General features: G+C 37.9%; 1 protein-coding gene across 1 annotated transcript in view; it reads left to right on the forward strand.

Annotated features, from left to right (window-relative positions):
• The first annotated feature begins 30 nt into the window (after positions 1-30).
• The window catches only part of LOC127574023 (uncharacterized), a 61,180-nt gene continuing 44,154 nt past the window's right edge, over positions 31-17,056 (forward strand). Inside the window, exons 1-3 of the mRNA XM_052022617.1 lie at positions 31-351; positions 10,202-10,351; positions 13,353-13,484. Coding sequence (XP_051878577.1) covers positions 76-351; positions 10,202-10,351; positions 13,353-13,484 — 558 coding nt within the window. The 5' untranslated portion in view covers positions 31-75. The remainder of the gene's footprint in view (positions 352-10,201; positions 10,352-13,352; positions 13,485-17,056) is intronic.

Raw genomic sequence — 17,056 nt, forward strand, 5'->3', positions numbered from 1 at the left:
GTTTAAAGAGCTGGGGCTGCGCACCCAGGTGAGGGTTGTCGGTTGGAGCTCCGATGACTCGAGGGGTTTTGCTGCATGGATGTCCGCGCACTGGATGATAGTGAGGGTCATTTTGGCAGCGGGCTGGTGAAATCATGCTGTGGTGGCGGTCCTGCTGCGGGCATGGTTGAGCTTGGTGGTGGTTTGTGGCGGGACGTGAACCCGTTGGGAGCGGGAGGCACGAAATGGGCGTTATCACCCACGACGGGAGTCAGGCAAAACATGAAGCACTTGTTGAACGAGTTCAAGGGCATGTACGAGGAAAAATTGAGACACTTGGGAAATAAAGATGAAAGCAAAGAGACGCTAAAGGTGAGCAGTTGAAAGCAGGAATAAATTTGTAATGAACGAAGATGCAAACGAGTCTGTCTTAATCTCATATTTCGGGAAAATAAACTTTTGGAAGCTTGACGTTATTTTTCTGTAGCATAGCAAACTACTGAACAGCTAGTGCTGTCCACCTCTCCTGAGATGAACTAAGTTCCAGAAACACATTTACAAAACGAACTCATCATATACGAGGTTCAACTGCAGATTGTTAGATAAATTGGTTGCTTTGCCCTTCAGACCCTCTTGCTAATATTTGGAATGTTTTGTTTACCACTTGATGCTAAACTCAATGTTATTTCCCCACTTCATATTGGTTTCCGAGATGTATTTCTTTCCCCATCATTATCTGCTTCAGTACCACTGTGCAACCCACTCATATGAGAAACTAATTATGAGGCTCAATTTCTCCAGTGCCCTCGTTCAATATTCCCCTCTGGGATTCTGCTTTAGGAAAGAAACCACCAATGAAGATAGTTAAATCTTGACCATATAAGTTACTTACTCAGATTTTTGTCAAATTTCATAACTATCTCATTTGTTACACCATGATCTTAAAAAATTGTATTAAGAAACACTTTTTCTGGATATTTTGTTAAAGACATAACTCAGAAATGCATTAAATGGAGGAGGATGTTAGACTTCAGGGGTGGTATAGATAAAAAAAAGTGAAGTAATGTGAATTACATAAATTCACATTTATTCACAAAAAGTGAATAACATAAATGATATAAACTGTAATGTACAATTTTAAAGAGCTTGCAAGACCACCTTCCTCAGGATGAATAGCACCAACACTTTTCATATCATCTGTGAGCTTACTAATCATACCTTCTATGTTCTCATTGAAATGAAGAATGTATATAAGCAAACAATAAGGGTCCCAGTATTGATGCACTTGGTACACCATTGGTCACAAGCTTCCAATGACAAAATGCAACCCTCCACTATTGCCCTCTGCTTCCTGTCAGTAAGTGAATTTTGGAACAAATTTGCCCTGGATTTTATAGGCTCCAATAATTTTGACCAATCTCATGTGGGGGAAAAAAAAACAAACTGCTGGAGGAACTTGATGGGCCAAGCAGTATCTGTGGAGGCAAAGGGATAATTGATGTCTGGGGTTCAGACACTGCATCATGATAGGGGTGACCAGTCTCACATCTGGGTCCTTCCTAAAGTCCTTATAAACATCAACCACACTGTCTTTGTTGATGCACTTTGTTAACTTTTTGAAAAATGTAGTCAAATTGTTCAGACAAGGCCTTTTCCCCCCTAACAAAGCTAGGCTGACTATCTGATTGGAGACACAGGAAACTGCAGATGCTGGAATATGGAGCAATAAACAATATGCTGGAGGAACTCAGCAGACTAAGCAGCATCTGTTTTTTTGGGGCGGGAGGAGAACTGGAATAGATCTCGTCAGGCTCTGTAGATTTAGCCACCTTTTAAGTCTGCTAAGACTCATGTACCCTTTTAATGGTAGCTTGTTTTGGAATTTCACTATCTCCTGCCCTGAATTCTCCAATTATGATGTCATTAGTATTCATTTAAGACTAATATCTATGTTCTCAGGCTCTGTGATTCCTGGTTACCCTCTTGCCTCAATGCACTTGCAAAATGCTTTTGGATTTTCCTTGATCTTGTCTGCCAGTGTTATTTCTTGCTTTCTCTTTGTCCTCCAAATTTCTTTTTCAAGAACCTACCCCCCAGCACTTTCTATACTTTTATCAGCCCTCCCCTGTTTTCAGTTCTCTATATTTGCCATTAACTTACTTTTTTTTAAAAATGGTTATTATCCAACCCCTGACACCCAATGTTCCTTGGACCGGTTGACCTTGCCATGCACCATAATAGGAGCATTTTGGCACTGAACACTCACAATTTCATTTTTGAATCACTCTCATTTGTTCGATATAGACTAACCTGCAAGTAACTGCTGCCAGTGTACTTTTGCCAAGATCTGTCTTATGACCTTGAGCTTAGTAATTGGGTGTGAATCAACTAGCAATTTTTTTCATTAAAATTTGTTGAAAATAACACCTCTTATTCAGCCACAGTCAAAATCTGCATCTTGGTCCACTGTTATATACAGTAATTTTAACAGTGACTTAGACACAGAAATCATTCGCCTATGATGTACAATCTAAATGTCTGGTTTTGCTGTGGGATTTCTTGAAATCTATATCCAAAAGGTTACTAAGAATGCCTATCTTCAACTCTGCAGGATTACTTGCTTCTAATCAATTTTGCACCATGTGTGCTGAAACTTTATACAAATATCAGTCTGTAGATTCAACAATTGTCTCCTGGCCAAGTCTCTGAAATTTAACTCTGTATGTCATTTGTCTTTGCCTGCCACTGATATTTTCCTGTACCCTAACAAATCAGACATAAAATGCAAACTTTGTTGTTGTGTAAATGAAGCTGGTCCTCTCAAGAGCTAGAGGATAACAAAGGACAGAGTGCAAACAAATCAGTAAAATCACTTTGGTCTGGTTTTAAATGAGCACTGTGTCCTTCTTCATGAAATGTAATGACTAGAACTGTTTGCAATATTCTAAACTGTGATCTAGCAAATTTTTCATACAAATCAAATATAACCTCTCTCTAATATTCTATGCCTCTGCTAATAAAGGATAGTATTCTGCTATTCTAACCATCTTATATGCCTGTCCTGCCATCTTAGCGAATCTTTGCTTTGCAGCCCCACTCTCCTTCAGAGTCTTACCATTTACACATCAATGGACCTGCAGACCCACTGGAAACTTTCTCAGTCACAAAAGCACCCATCAGCCATTACCTTCTTTTTATCACTGAGCCAATGGAGACATTGTTGTTGAAGAGAGTTAAACATTTACACATGTAAGAGAAGAGCTATTGAGGGGTTTAGCATCTTTCAAAGCAGATGCATTTCATTCAAGTTCAGCAATTTATTCGAAACTGTCAAGAAATGCAAGAGAGGATAGATTGGAGGATCTCTCCATCATTTCCCAATGCTGTTTGGGTATGTGAATGGTGCTAGAGAAGTGCTGACTTTCTACCATGATTTAAAAAGGGAAAATAAGGAAGACTGAGTAATTGATAGCCTAACTGCAGTGGTTGACATTTTTTTGGAAGGTATTCTGAGAGATAGTATTATTTAGATGACACGGATTAATGAAAGATAGTCAGAATGGAATTGGCATGAAAAAGACAAATCTGTTTGAAATGATATAATTTTTTTAGATGGCAACTAGAAGGGTTATTGAGGGCAGTGTTCTTGATGTAGCCTGCATAGACTTTAGCAAGGCTTTTGATAAAATCTCACCTGGCAGACTGCCAGAAAAGTAAAAAGCCCAAAGGAAGTGGCAAGTGGAAATAAGCAAAAGTTAGTAGTTGAAAATGGAAGGATAGGCATGCAAGATGGATAAGAAGAATGGCAGAATGCTTTTCTTTATTAGCAGAGACATAGAAAAGAGAGTATATGTCAATTGTAAGAAACAGATGTTAGAGGACAATTTAGAATATTGTACACAGCTACAGAATCCGAGTTGTAAAGCACAGAAATGGACCTTTTTGCCCATCTACACTAATCCCATTTTCCCACATTAGGACCACATCCTTCTGTGCCTTCCCTATTTAAGTGTACGTCTAAATGCCTCTTATATGTAGTAATTGTATCTGATCCCACCACCTCCCATGACAGCATGTTCCAGATATAAACATTCTTTGTGGGAGGAGAAAAACTTACCCCTAAGATCTCCTTTAAATCTCCTACCTCACACTTAAGAACTGTGTCCTCTTGTGTTTGATACCCTTACAATGGGATAAAGATTTTGACTTTCTATGCCTCTCGTAATCTTATTTTCTATCAGGTCATCCCTCAATTTCCTTCACACCAGGGAAAACAAGCTGTAGTCATCACAGGATGGTTGAGGAAAACCAGCACCACATTTTCTTGAATTTGTAGTGCAATGCTGTGATTTGCAAGCTATGAATCAGAACTAGAAAGTGGAATTAAACTGAATTTTAAGCCTACTCAGCAGCACCATGGGAGTACTCTCTCCAGAAAGACTGCAAGTGGTTGAAGAACAGTTGGGGATGAGTGATAAACAGAGGTCATACTAGTAATGCCTATAGCCCAAAAAAGTGAATTTGAAAACCTGCAATTTGGTACCTCCCTCTGAAGATGGTTGCAAATGCTTGTATTTTCTTCTGTACTGGTGCAGGCTCTGTCATCATTAAGCGTGGAATGATCATGAAGCTATTTGCTCCTGTTCGTCTCTTGATTCCATCACAGTTCATGACTGGATGAGGCAGAGCTTCAAAGCTTAACTGATCCATTGGTTGTGGAAACCCTTAACTCTGTCTGTAATTTGATACTTCTACAGCTTAACATGAATGTAATTCCATTATTTTTCAAATTAGTCTGGTGTTAGTAACGGTATATTCATTTGTATTTTCATTGAACCAAGGATGGGCAGACTTGAGCCTTCTGCTTGTGCTTTGACCTGATCGGAGTTCCAAATCCACTTTTCTGTGAAGGACTATCCATCCCCTTCTACCCTACACTTAAGTCTACAAATGTTGGTGAGGATAAATCACAAAGTGTGTATGAGGATAGAACCAGAGTTTAACCAGTTAAGTCAGTTTGTGGAGCTGCTGTGTTTATTCAGTTAGGGCTACTCCAGCAGTAGGGGCATTGATTTGGAGCCAGACAGAAAGCATTCCCTCCTCCATTGACTGACCGACACCACTAATTGATCTGAGAGAGCTAATTTTTTTTTGCAGGTCCATCATTAATGCTCAGTTTCAGTGTCAAATGACTGTCTCGTCACTGGTCATTTTGGTTCTGATTTTCCTTTGATGGGCTAGCCGTCTTGGAGTCTTCTTGTTTTCAATGAGAATGCTGAAGTCTTTGGCACTCTCCCAAGCAGTATTATCTGCATATGGCTGAATATTTTGGTTTCCTGCTCTTACTTTGTTATAAAAAGGACATTTGTTCTGTGGTTGTTACTGAAACTGGAAAGGCTCTATTTATTGTCTAGTTGGTGGGCCACCATCACCCTGACAATTAATTTTATAACTATATGTTTGCTGGTCATTAATCTGCATAGTTTATGAGTTGTATGTTGAGTGGAACAAGTGTAACTGATGGCTTTCCTTGAAAATATTTACCGAACATATTGCCAGTTGGTTCATTTACATGATTAACTCCATTTTACATTATGCAATGATGTAATTTGAACTCTCAACTTCTGAGTTTCTATTATAATGCTATAACAAGTTCCATACCAATCATGTCAGTACACAGCACAGAGAAGACCTTCTTGCCATCAATGATGAGCACACAACCTATCATAATAAGTGGATTGCCAGGCTCTTGCTTACCACAGCATGGGCAGACATGAATAGTTGTTGAAGGTGTAAAAGTTCAGCTATTGCTCATCTCTCAGCAGATAAGATGTGGTAAGAGCACAAAACCAGAGTGTTATTAGGTGATTTGAATTTATGAGTTGTGGTCTAATTTTAAAATTTAACTATTTAGACTTGAATCCAATGAGATATTCTTTGGGCATTCTTTTGTGTCATTACCAATCCAGGAGACACTGATTGGTTTCCAAGCTGAATCACTTGTCTTCAATGCTTCTGGGGTGAATTCACAGTTTCTTTATTCAAACCCTAAGGGTATGCATGTGAGTATGCACACATGAAAACTAATGAGCAGCCATCTACAGCTCCGTTAATGAGATGAATAATATCCTTTGTACCAGTGAGTACCAATTACTTTATCAAACAGCACATTCTTTCTGCAGCTGGTTACTGTTCAGTTGGGAATCAGTTGACTCTCCAGCTCTGTCTTTAATCCTATAACCTTTCCTTGCTGAAGTACATTAGTTCTACATTATAATTGGAATGTTAATTCTGAAGTTCAATAGATTAATTTTATATTTCAACAATCAATATGTGTTCTTCTATTGAGGTATTAGATAACTCTTTTAGGATCTGTTTTGGAAAGCCTGTTTTCATATCAACTGTATAATAGAAATTTACTTTCAATGTGATGCAAAAGTTATGTATTGTAATGTACTTCTATCATGCCAGCCAACTTGATGAACTATATGTCCAAACTGAATGCCAAATACCCAGCTTTAGTCATTGTCAATTTCTTTAAAGTGTCTTTATGCATTGCCTTTGGCAAAGCGGTGTGCCTGTTTGCAAAATGGAGAAGTAACAAGAGGAAGGGAAATGTCCAATTCACATTAACTTTCATTTCCCCTATATTTATTGAAGGATGGTGTGAACTGTAGAGACTTCTCTTCCCATTTCTACTATCTACTTTGTTATAAATTCACTTCACACTTTGGTCTTTGTCCTCATGTATTGGCTGAAGGAAACCCTCAAATAGGAATCTGAGCCATAGAAGAATAGGTTTTTTGATGCACATTTTGCACTCCAAGTTCAAACACAATTGTAGTTTTGTACCCGTTGGAGAGAGATTAGAAAACATTTGATCTTTTTCTTAACCCAATCTTAAGTCTTTGTTCAGTTTAAAGTTTCCGTCCATCAGGGTGTAGAATTCCATTTGTGACTCAACATAGTAGCATAGTGGTTAGCACAATGCTTTTGTGACTCAACACAGTAGCATAGTGGTTAGCACAATGCTTTACAGTGCCAGCGACCCGGGTTCAAATCCGGCCACTGTCTGTAAGGAGTTTGTACGTTCTCCCCGTGCCTGTGTGGGTTTCTTCCGGGTGCTCCGGTTTCCTCCCACATTCCAAAGACGTACAGGTTAGGAAGTTATGGGCACGCTATGTTGGCGCCGGAAGCGTGGCGACACTTGCGGGCTGTCCCCCAAAATCACTACGCAAAAGATGTATTTCACTGTGTGTTTCGATGTACATGTGACTAATAAAGATCTTATCTTATCTGATATCTTTTTGGTGTTCTCTTGAATCATGTAGCACCATAATACTGCATTTGGGACCCAACTGCTTTATCAAGGGCGTTTTTATTCAATGTAACAGATTTCTTCGAACAGGAAAGAAAATACGGTGGCAATCTTAGCATCACTTGGATAGATTCACCTCACCTGGCCCATTCTGCGACATGCCATTCCCCAAATTGCCATTCAGGCTATTCAACGTGCATTAATGGGAAACCTTGAAAGACTCTCTTAATTACCTTTTAATGGATATTATGTACAGATTTTGAATAAAACTCACAGTTTGGGTTTCCATTTTCATAGTTTTCTGCTTTTTATGCAGGCCATTAGGTTGAAATCTGATTTTTTTTTTGAAAGCTGTAATTTGCTGGGAATTGTCACATGTTCCTCACTTGCCTGACAGCATTTACCAACCTACCATCATAACCCTTGCCCACGCAATCTATAGACTGTCTGGAAGTTCAAGACTTCCATATGAATGCATGTACCCAGCCAGTGGTTTTTTTGACTGCACTCTGATGAACTTCAGAAGCTGGAGTACCGACTTGCTGCAAATTGCTAGCTGGGGAATCTCTACTGAATTAGTGTTGGTTTAGGCCTGATGCAGTAATAGAGAGCTATTCATTTGCATGGAGAGGAATGGCTGCAAGAAGGATGATGTAAGGCGGTTTACAGTTTTTAATGGAGTTTGCTTTAATGTTTGGAATTATTTGAAGTGTTTCTAAGTACACTCAATCTTTATTTTTTCTTTAATTTGTTTAATTGATTTTATTGTCATTGAAAAGCACATTTAGAAGCACTCAAAGTTCTTGATAGTGGATGAAGGTATGGAGGGTGTGGTTGTGTGAGCTGTCAAAGTTTTCTCAATGGTTTCTTGGTGAGAGGGTACCTTACTTTGGCTGAAATGAGGGCATTGCACTGCACAAGGCCATGAACACCATTTGAGATTGGAGATTGCTTAAGAGCAAGTGAACGTCAAGGGATTCACAAAAGGCAACTTTGTAATTGGTACCAATTATCAGTGTCAATTGTGCTTGACGTGCTTTTGGCAGCAAACTCAGGTTCAGTGAATTTCATGTAAGTAGAACTTCAATGTTTTTTTGACATTTGAGTGTCTAATAAGATGGCTGTATGTGTTTGTCGTGACAATTCAAAATATCACCTTAACATGCACTGAAGTAGGTAAGAATCTTGGGGTGTTTGTCTCAAATGACAAGTTGGAAAGTTAAGTGCCTTTCAACAAAATCAAAAGCTGAGTTTCCTGTGACCTGGATGTTCCAAATATAACTTCCTAAAACTTATAATTTCTCTTTTCCCTTTGCTTAGTGCATTTTCTTTAACTGAAATGAAAATGGAAAATGTGGTGAATTCTTAGCAGGTCAGTCAGCATCCGTGCAGAGAAATAAAATTAACATTTCAAGTTGGAGATGGTCAGGTTTTAAGATATTGTGAAAATGGGAAGGAAGGAACAAGTATAAAATTTATGATCTAAAGGAGCTACATATCTGTGAAAGAGAATCAATATTTGAGGTTAAAAAAGAAAATACTGTGGATGGTGGAATTCTAAACTAAAACCATGAAATGCTGATTACCTGAAATTGCTAAGCTTATTGTTGAGTCTGGTAGTCTGCAATGTGCTGTTCCTTAAGCATCAAGGTTCATTGGAGCAGCATTGGAGACCTGCTGACCAACAGAATTCTACAGCATTTTCTGTTGTTATTTCTGATTTCTAGCATCTGTAGTATTTTGAGATGTTATTTTAGAAATTTCAATATCATATAAATAATGGGAGGAACAATTTACTTTATAAAGAAATAAATAAATACCATTTATTTTAACATAGTTTAGATATTTTTCTATTGTTCATTTGCATTTATCTCGTTAAATAGCTGACTGACAACTGGTGTATATAAAGGAAGGGAAGGAAAAATTGCATTAGTGTGGAAGATTTTTTTCAAAAGGAGTTTCTAACTTCTGTTGATATCCCTCTACTTTGGTCTCACAAAGATGAGCATTGGCAGTTAAACCAGAACAGAATTGGTCATGGACCTTTACGAATGCTGTTTTGGAAGTCTGGCGAAACGAGTATAAGAAAGACTGATTGCGATTCCCCTTTCTTATGAGGGAAGATGCTTACGGTTGAGTTGAAAGCCTCGTGAATATTATCTCCTTGCAAGTTTAAGTTTAGTTTGAATTGCCCTGTCATGCTAGTGCATTTTTTGTGCCACAATATAAAATTACTCAGAGAAATTTTATATGCAAATAGTTTGATTTTAAGCTAGTTATATTCCATAAAACAATTAATCCTAAAATTTTAAGAAAGCTGGAAATACACCATGATTGTATTCAAAAGGACTTTTTTACATTTATTTTATATAAGAAATTGAATTCTGTATCGTTCAGCACACTTGGGCACACTTTTGGATTCTTCATTAAAATTTTCAGATGATAGCATGTAGCGATAGTAAAACCAATGCTATAATCCGCGATGAAGTTCTCAATCTGCCTGGAACTGCTGTGCTAATTTACAATACAATTTAATTCGAATTTTTTGTTTGTGAATCAAGTGGCTGTTTTGCACAAACATGAGGCAGAATGGGTGGAAGAAGTAAATGTTAAGCCAGAGTTCATCAAATGAGTTCGGAGAGGTTTCTGAAAATACCAGCATGAAAGTGTTGCCTAAAATGAGTCATACTTGATCTGACTTGTAAATCAGGCAAAATGTACATCACTTCATATAAGTCTCTAATTTCAGATACAACTTGGATTTCAGATGAAGTATAACATATTGTTCAAGCTGTTCAAGCTGTTCAGGCTGTCAGGTAGAGGAAGTTTGGTGGTAAACATAATGGAGAACATTAAGTGGGAACATTAAAATGTTTTGTTAAACTGATCTGGTTTTGTTTCTAGATGAAGCTAAGAATTCTTCAGTCTTATGTAAATGATCTTGGTGACCAAAATGAAGTCTTGGTTCAGACAATTGAAGACATTGAAAAAGAAGCAAATGAAAAGATTACGAATCTGGATAACAGACTGCGGAGAGCTGACCAACTATTAAATGTAAGATTGCATGTATAATTCTTATTTCTTAGACTTTGAGATTCAGGTCCGATAATTTGAAAATGCTTGGCAAGCTCTGTTGAAGTAATTGCAGTTTGATCCTTGATTATTGAAGTGTGGATAATGTTACTGGGTGGAATGTGAATGATTCCTTTACAAATTATCCCAGGTACACATATATAAATGATCTCATTGACCATTACATTTTTCTCCAAGACCCATCCCACACCAGTTTGAACGTTTAGACTAACTATTTCAATTCTTGCCCCTAATTCCAAACACTTCACATTTTGATGTTTCCTTGGAAAGAAAACATTGTAATTTGTACGAACTAAGCACTGCAGCTAATAATTGCTTCAAGCTTTATAAAATCTGTAGAATTTCTTTGCCTTTAGCGTCTGTTTGAAAACAATGTGTTCAACATGCAGGTCTTGGATTTAATACCTTTGTTTCTTAATCCAGTTTGAAAATTAATTATTTTATGTGCAATGCCTTGGTTATGACTATTCAACTGAGTCCAGTCATTTTTGTGTATGGGGTGGATGGTACAGAAGAGAGTGACTAAAATGATAATTGTTTTCTGGTTTACCTGTTCTTGGGTACTGTACTGGTTTTCATTGGAGAAACGTTGGCTCAGGGGAACAAGCTGCTATCTACTTGGAGTATTTGAAATTTATAGGGAAGGGAAAACTAGAAGGGATTCAGATAAATATATATGTATATAATCAATATTTCTCAAAAAACATCAACAAATCCGTATGTGCTTCACATTTCCTTAACCTTCCTATGAAACTGACAACTTTGCTGAAGTTCCTGAGAAAGGAAGACTTTGTATTTTGTAAAGTAAATGGCATTTATTATTTTGAGGATTGGAAAATTTAAGCGTCACTCGTAACTTTTCTTGTTCAGCTTTAGAGATTGGAAATGAAGTTTGAAAAATAAATTTGCCAAAAAACAAGTTTAAGGATCAGATGCAGGCATAGTTTCAAAGTTTTGGTAGAAAGTTTTTCCTTGCGTCTCTACTATTTCATACAGATAAGATATGATCTGGAACTTGCTGAAGATGGAGGAAACAGACTCAGTCAGGGCTTTCGAAAAGGTAATGGATAGGCATTGAGGGGAAAAAAGTAATTTGCAGGCCAATAGGGTATGAGTAGAGGTATGGGCCTGTGAGAATTGTTCAGTGAGGCACAGGTGCAGACTCGGTGAGCAGAATGCTCTCCTGTGTTGCAATAATTCAGTGGTTCTGCATCTGGGATCCTGAATATTTTTAAAAAAAGGCTATTTTATTATTAGGAAGACCATATTTAAAACACTGTGACCACCTGTAAGGAGGGTGTCAAGGTCTTGGGGAGTGTGAAGGGATTTGCTATTTGAAGGATTTTTTAATGAAAATTAATTTATAATCATTGCTAAGAAAACAAAGTTTTTTTCATGAGTAGGTTATTAGTACATGAAACTGCATCAGTAATGGCAGATGGAGCTGAATGCATAGAAGCTTTCAAAGGGAAGCTGGATAAATATTTGTAAAATAAACAAATATGGCAAAACACTGGTTTAGATTTGCACAAAAAACGGATTATTTTCTTAATAATAAACTGGGAGCTGTGTTGGAGCAATGAGGTTGTTTGTCCATTTAAATAAATTGTCAAATGCTGATACAAAGCTATAAGCGTTAATCAAAAAGTTTATTAGAGTATTTGCTTTGATCAATCCCCATCTGAAATGTCGCATTTTATTTTGGGTTTGGGAACCCAAGAAATAGATTGCTCTTTGAAGATGCAGTCAGTATTTATCAGAATGAAACCAAGATATTGAATGTTAAATGATAAGAAAAGGTTTGATGGATAATGTTGGTTTGTTTCCCTTGAGTTTAGAAAACTGAAATGCAGTGTTTAAAATTATAAAGGAATTTGATGGGATTGATACAAGGAAACTGTTTCTTTTATAGGAGGAATGGAGGATAAAGGGCTATTATTTCAAAGTTGAGATTTGGCCAGGAACAAGTTTCCATATAAAGGACAGTACAAATCTGGAGTTCAGGTGTTACAAAACTGTATATCTTTAGTCAATTGGCATTTTTTTGTTAAATAAAGATCAAGGGATGTAAAAGAATGGATGTTAAATAGTTGCAGATCAGAACAGTCTCTTCAGGTGTACAACATACTCCTTGTCCTCTTGGGTACATCACTATGTAGCTAGTGATGTAGATCCAGTAGCTGGTCTGAACATAGTTGAGGACCGAACTTTCTCAGCATTAGGCAGGAAGGCTGTGACAGGAGATCAAGCATCCTGTTCCTCCAAGCCCCACACAAATGGAGAATCTCTCTCTGCTCTCTTTGGGTCAGCCATCAAATGGTAGTATTTGCTCAGTTTTAATCAAAAATATACAATTCTTTGTACTTCATAGGAAGCATATTGCATTTATATTGACCTTTTCATGCGTACTTTCATGCAACACCGTACAGCTAATGAAATGCTTCTGGAAGCCTAGTCAATGTGGGAACTGAGGCAGCCAAAGTATGTACAGCATTGTTTCATAATAACAATATGATAATGACCATTTGATCTGTGTTTGTGTTGTTAATTACTAAATGTCATTCACATTGGTATACTTTTCTTCAGAATGGTATTTGGGATCTTTATCACTTAAGTGGTGAAAGGTTATGTGATAGACCCACTTAAAACCAGACTGTCTTTGTTTAACATTTCACTTGAAATAGGGTGTGTTAATGCATTATTCTCTTGGTGTTCTGCCAATGAACCTTGGCACTAGATTTTAAATGGGTCTACCACATGACCTTTCACCGTTACAGGGATTACCACTGCTGCAGCAATGGGGAAGAAGGTCCTTGCCCTACTGTTTTAGGTGTGTTAGTATACTGTTTCTGCTAGGTTGAAAGCCTAAAAATTGACCCATATGTTCCCATGGATAACTGTTTGATTTCAAATTTCAACAAAGCAAAATTAAGTATTGTTTGCAATATTTTTTATTTGACAGGTACAACAATTAAAATGGGAGACATCTAAAGAAGAAACTGATCGTCTACATGAAGAAAACATGAATGTAAAAATTGATCTCAACACTCTGATTTGTGCTATTCAGCAAGCTGACAAAATGCAGAAATTTGACGTAGGTTATCTCTTTTTAAATAGTCGGTGCATACATTGCACGTAAGCTTAGAGCTATAGGTGTGTACAGTGCATCTGTACATCTGTGTTTATGCTCTTTGCTAGTGCAATCCAGAGCTATTATTTCTGCCCTATTTTATCCCCATAGCTTAGTAACTTCTCTGCCTCAAATATTTATCTACTTTTCATTGAAGGGCATTTTGAAATCCTGCCTTGACAGTTCTGTGACAAAGCATTCATGAGTGGAAGGTAGTATTTCAGCCTGTACTATGGAGTCTCAGGCTTCTGCCAGTTAAGTGTATAGCTGGCTTTTAAGCAGAAGATCTGCCCCCATACGTTCATTTAATTGGGGTATACAGCCAACGCTTATGATTTTTGTTTTGGTCTTACTCCAAAATATATTATCTGACACTCATTCCCATAATCATGTCTGATGACTGAATTCCATTTCCACTAAGTGCTCCTTGTCCTGAAGACTTTTTATTAGCCTCTTCAGTTTTTCAAACCTAGTGCTATTATATTATTATCATGTTACTTGTATGCCAAGAACAAACATGATTTTCATAATAAACTTTGAGGTACACTCCTAACAATAGATTGCATTTCTCCTGAGTATGTTACTCCTTTCTAAACCTTTCATTATTCCACTTTTATCACCTGCTCAACACCAACAATATCTCATTAGCATTAAACCTCCATTTGCACCCCTCAGTTTTGTACTTCCTTATGACTGAACCTAAAGTCCCTGACCTCCTAGCAACTGCACATCTTTTGTATATATAACAAAAACTAAAAATACCCCATATCAATATATCAGTTGGGAGCAGAAGTGGACCACTTGCCCTCACTCCCTCCTCCCCTCCCAGCCCCCACCACACCACTATTCAAAGATAATATCCGATCGGATCGTAACCTCAGCACTACTGCATTCATGCGTGCCCCCAGTGATCTTTTGCCCTTGTTACCCCCTCTTCCCTTTCAAATGAGCCTTAGGAATCTATCCACCCTGCCTTTTGATAACTATTCAAAGATGTTATTTCCACTGCCCTTTGAGAAAGGGAATTCTAAAGATTTTCAGTCCCCTGAGAGGAAAAAACTCAACAGATCTCTGTCTAAAATAGTCATTCCTTGTTGTTAAATTATGACCTCTGGTTCTAGATTTTTTTCAAAAGAGAAAATGTTTTTTTCACATCCACTATGTCAAGATCGCTGAGGGTCTTGTGCTCAGTCAGTCCCTCTTGCTTTTCTAAACATTGGCAGATTTAAGTCTAACCTTTCCAAACTTTCCCATTCCAGGTATAGGTCTAGTAAAACCTTCTGAGTTACTTACAGTGCACTAACATCCTCCTTTTGAATAAGGAGATCAATAGTGTACACAGTATTCCTAATGTGGTCTTACCACTGTCCTAAACAATGAAGGCATAACTTCCCCACTTTTGCATTAAATTTCCCTCAAAATGAAAGCTAACAGAACTACTAATTACTTGCCGTACTTGTGTATAGTTTTTTGCGAATCATGAGGTAGTACACTTGGATCCCTCTGCATCTTGGAGCTCTGCAATGTATCACTGTTTAGATAGGGGTGGCACAGTAGCGTAGCGGTTAGCGCGATGCTATTACAGCGCCAGCGATCGGGGCTCGATTCCCGTCGCTGTCTGTAAGGAGTTTGTACGTTCTCCCGTCTCTGCGTGGGTTTCCTCCGGGTGCTGCGGTTTCCTCCCACATTCTAAAGGCGTACGGGTAGGTTAATTTGGGGTTTAAAATGGGCGGTGTGGACTCATTGGGCTGAAAGGGCCTGTTACCACACTGTAAATAAAATTTAATTAAAAAAATTTAAATTTAATTTAATAATACAGTAAAACCCTATTAATTGGATACACTCAGAACTGTAGTGGTGGTAGACTGGCAATTTTTCCAGACTGTTGAATGTTAATCCAATTAATACTCCAACACACTTTTAATTCATTTTTTTTAAGATGTTACACAGTGGTATAATTTTTCCAGCAAACTCATTAAGTTTAAAGGGACTGTAGGAAATCAGGCCCCAGTGAGTTTAAAGGGAGCTTGGGAATGGGGTGTCAGTGAGTTTTAAAGGAATATGGGAACAAGGAATTTTGTGTGTTAAGTGGAGCCACACCCAGAAAGCCAGATGCCAAACCATTGGGATTTCCAAACAATGGGAGAGCGGATTATCAGAATTTTATTGTATACTTCTCTATTTATCTGCTGACTTGTTTTTTATTTCCTCCTTGAAAAGAAGGCCTTTGATAAAGGACAATGACTCTGATTTTTCTGTGCAACTTGCAGTCACGTTTTTTGCTAAAAGAGTGCAACCTTCCAGTGAAAAGGCTTATCCGTTTTGTAATACAGTACTTAACAAATATTTAAATTTTTGTGTTGCGAAGATTGCTTTATGCATTTAAATCAACCGCATGCATTACTTCAGAAATATTTGCACTTTAGTGGCTTGTATTGGAAGATGAATTATATGATGTACAGTTTTATAACAACAAACGTTTGTCAATGTGATATTGCGCAATGTAATTGTGACCGTGTATATTTTGTGCAGAATTATAGAACAGTAGAACTTCTGTACTTGTTTAAAAAGTAATAATTGGTGAAGCTGGTCAATAGTAGTCAAGAAATTGGACTTTGCCTATTTTTGGTATGCTTCATGTGTTGTACGGATAGCCCAAACGCCAAATTGGAAGTCATCAAAAACTGTTGTAAAACTGAAGCACCCTTGCTTTGAGAAATTATTATTGATATTTACTCCATTCTGAGTTGTTAAAATTCAACCATGTTTTTACGCACTTCTGTTCATTAGACAGGCAATAGCAATGATATTTGCATGCTGACCCAAGGGTAATGGGTTGATGCTGTTAAAGTGATTGACCTGTGAGGTCAAATGGTTATGGAGCATGGGGAGATTCATGAAGTGCACAGGTGGGAGGCAGTGACGTGGGTGAGGACAGGATAATGTGTCTCCTGGGGCATACCCCCACGTTCCAGGCATGGAAAGTGATCGTTGGTGGCTCAGAGCCACTGAGCAAGGCATTTTTTAGTTCATGAAAGCATTAGTCTGTATTGATGGCTGTATGCTAGAAAGTTTATAGAAATAAAAATTACAGGGCATAGGTTTTAACATATAAAAATAATATTCTAATGTGTTAAAACATGAGGCTTCAGGTACTAGAATATGGAGCAAAAAACAAACTGCTTGAGGAACTCTGAGGGTCAAGCAACATCTGTGGAGGCAAAGGGGTGGTCTATCTTTCAGGTCGAGACCCTGCATTAGAACTAGGAGTGAAGAGGGAAGGTGGCCAGTATAAAGGAGTGAGAGAGAAAACAGGAGCTGGTGAGTGATATGTAGAACAAGATGAGATGGAGAATGATTGGTAGATGAAGTTGGAAAGGGGAGGGGGAGTTTAGAGAGAGGCTGGTGGGCAATAGGTGGAAACAGATAAGAAAAAAAAATCGGCTGATGGAGCCAGGTGTAGGGAGGGAAGGTGGAGGAAAACAGCAGCTGGATGGTAATAAGTGGAATCAGATAAGGGAGGGATGATGGGCAGG

The sequence above is a fragment of the Pristis pectinata genome, chromosome 9 (genome assembly GCF_009764475.1).
Source record: "Pristis pectinata isolate sPriPec2 chromosome 9, sPriPec2.1.pri, whole genome shotgun sequence".
Classification (NCBI taxonomy): Eukaryota; Metazoa; Chordata; class Chondrichthyes; order Rhinopristiformes; family Pristidae; genus Pristis; species Pristis pectinata.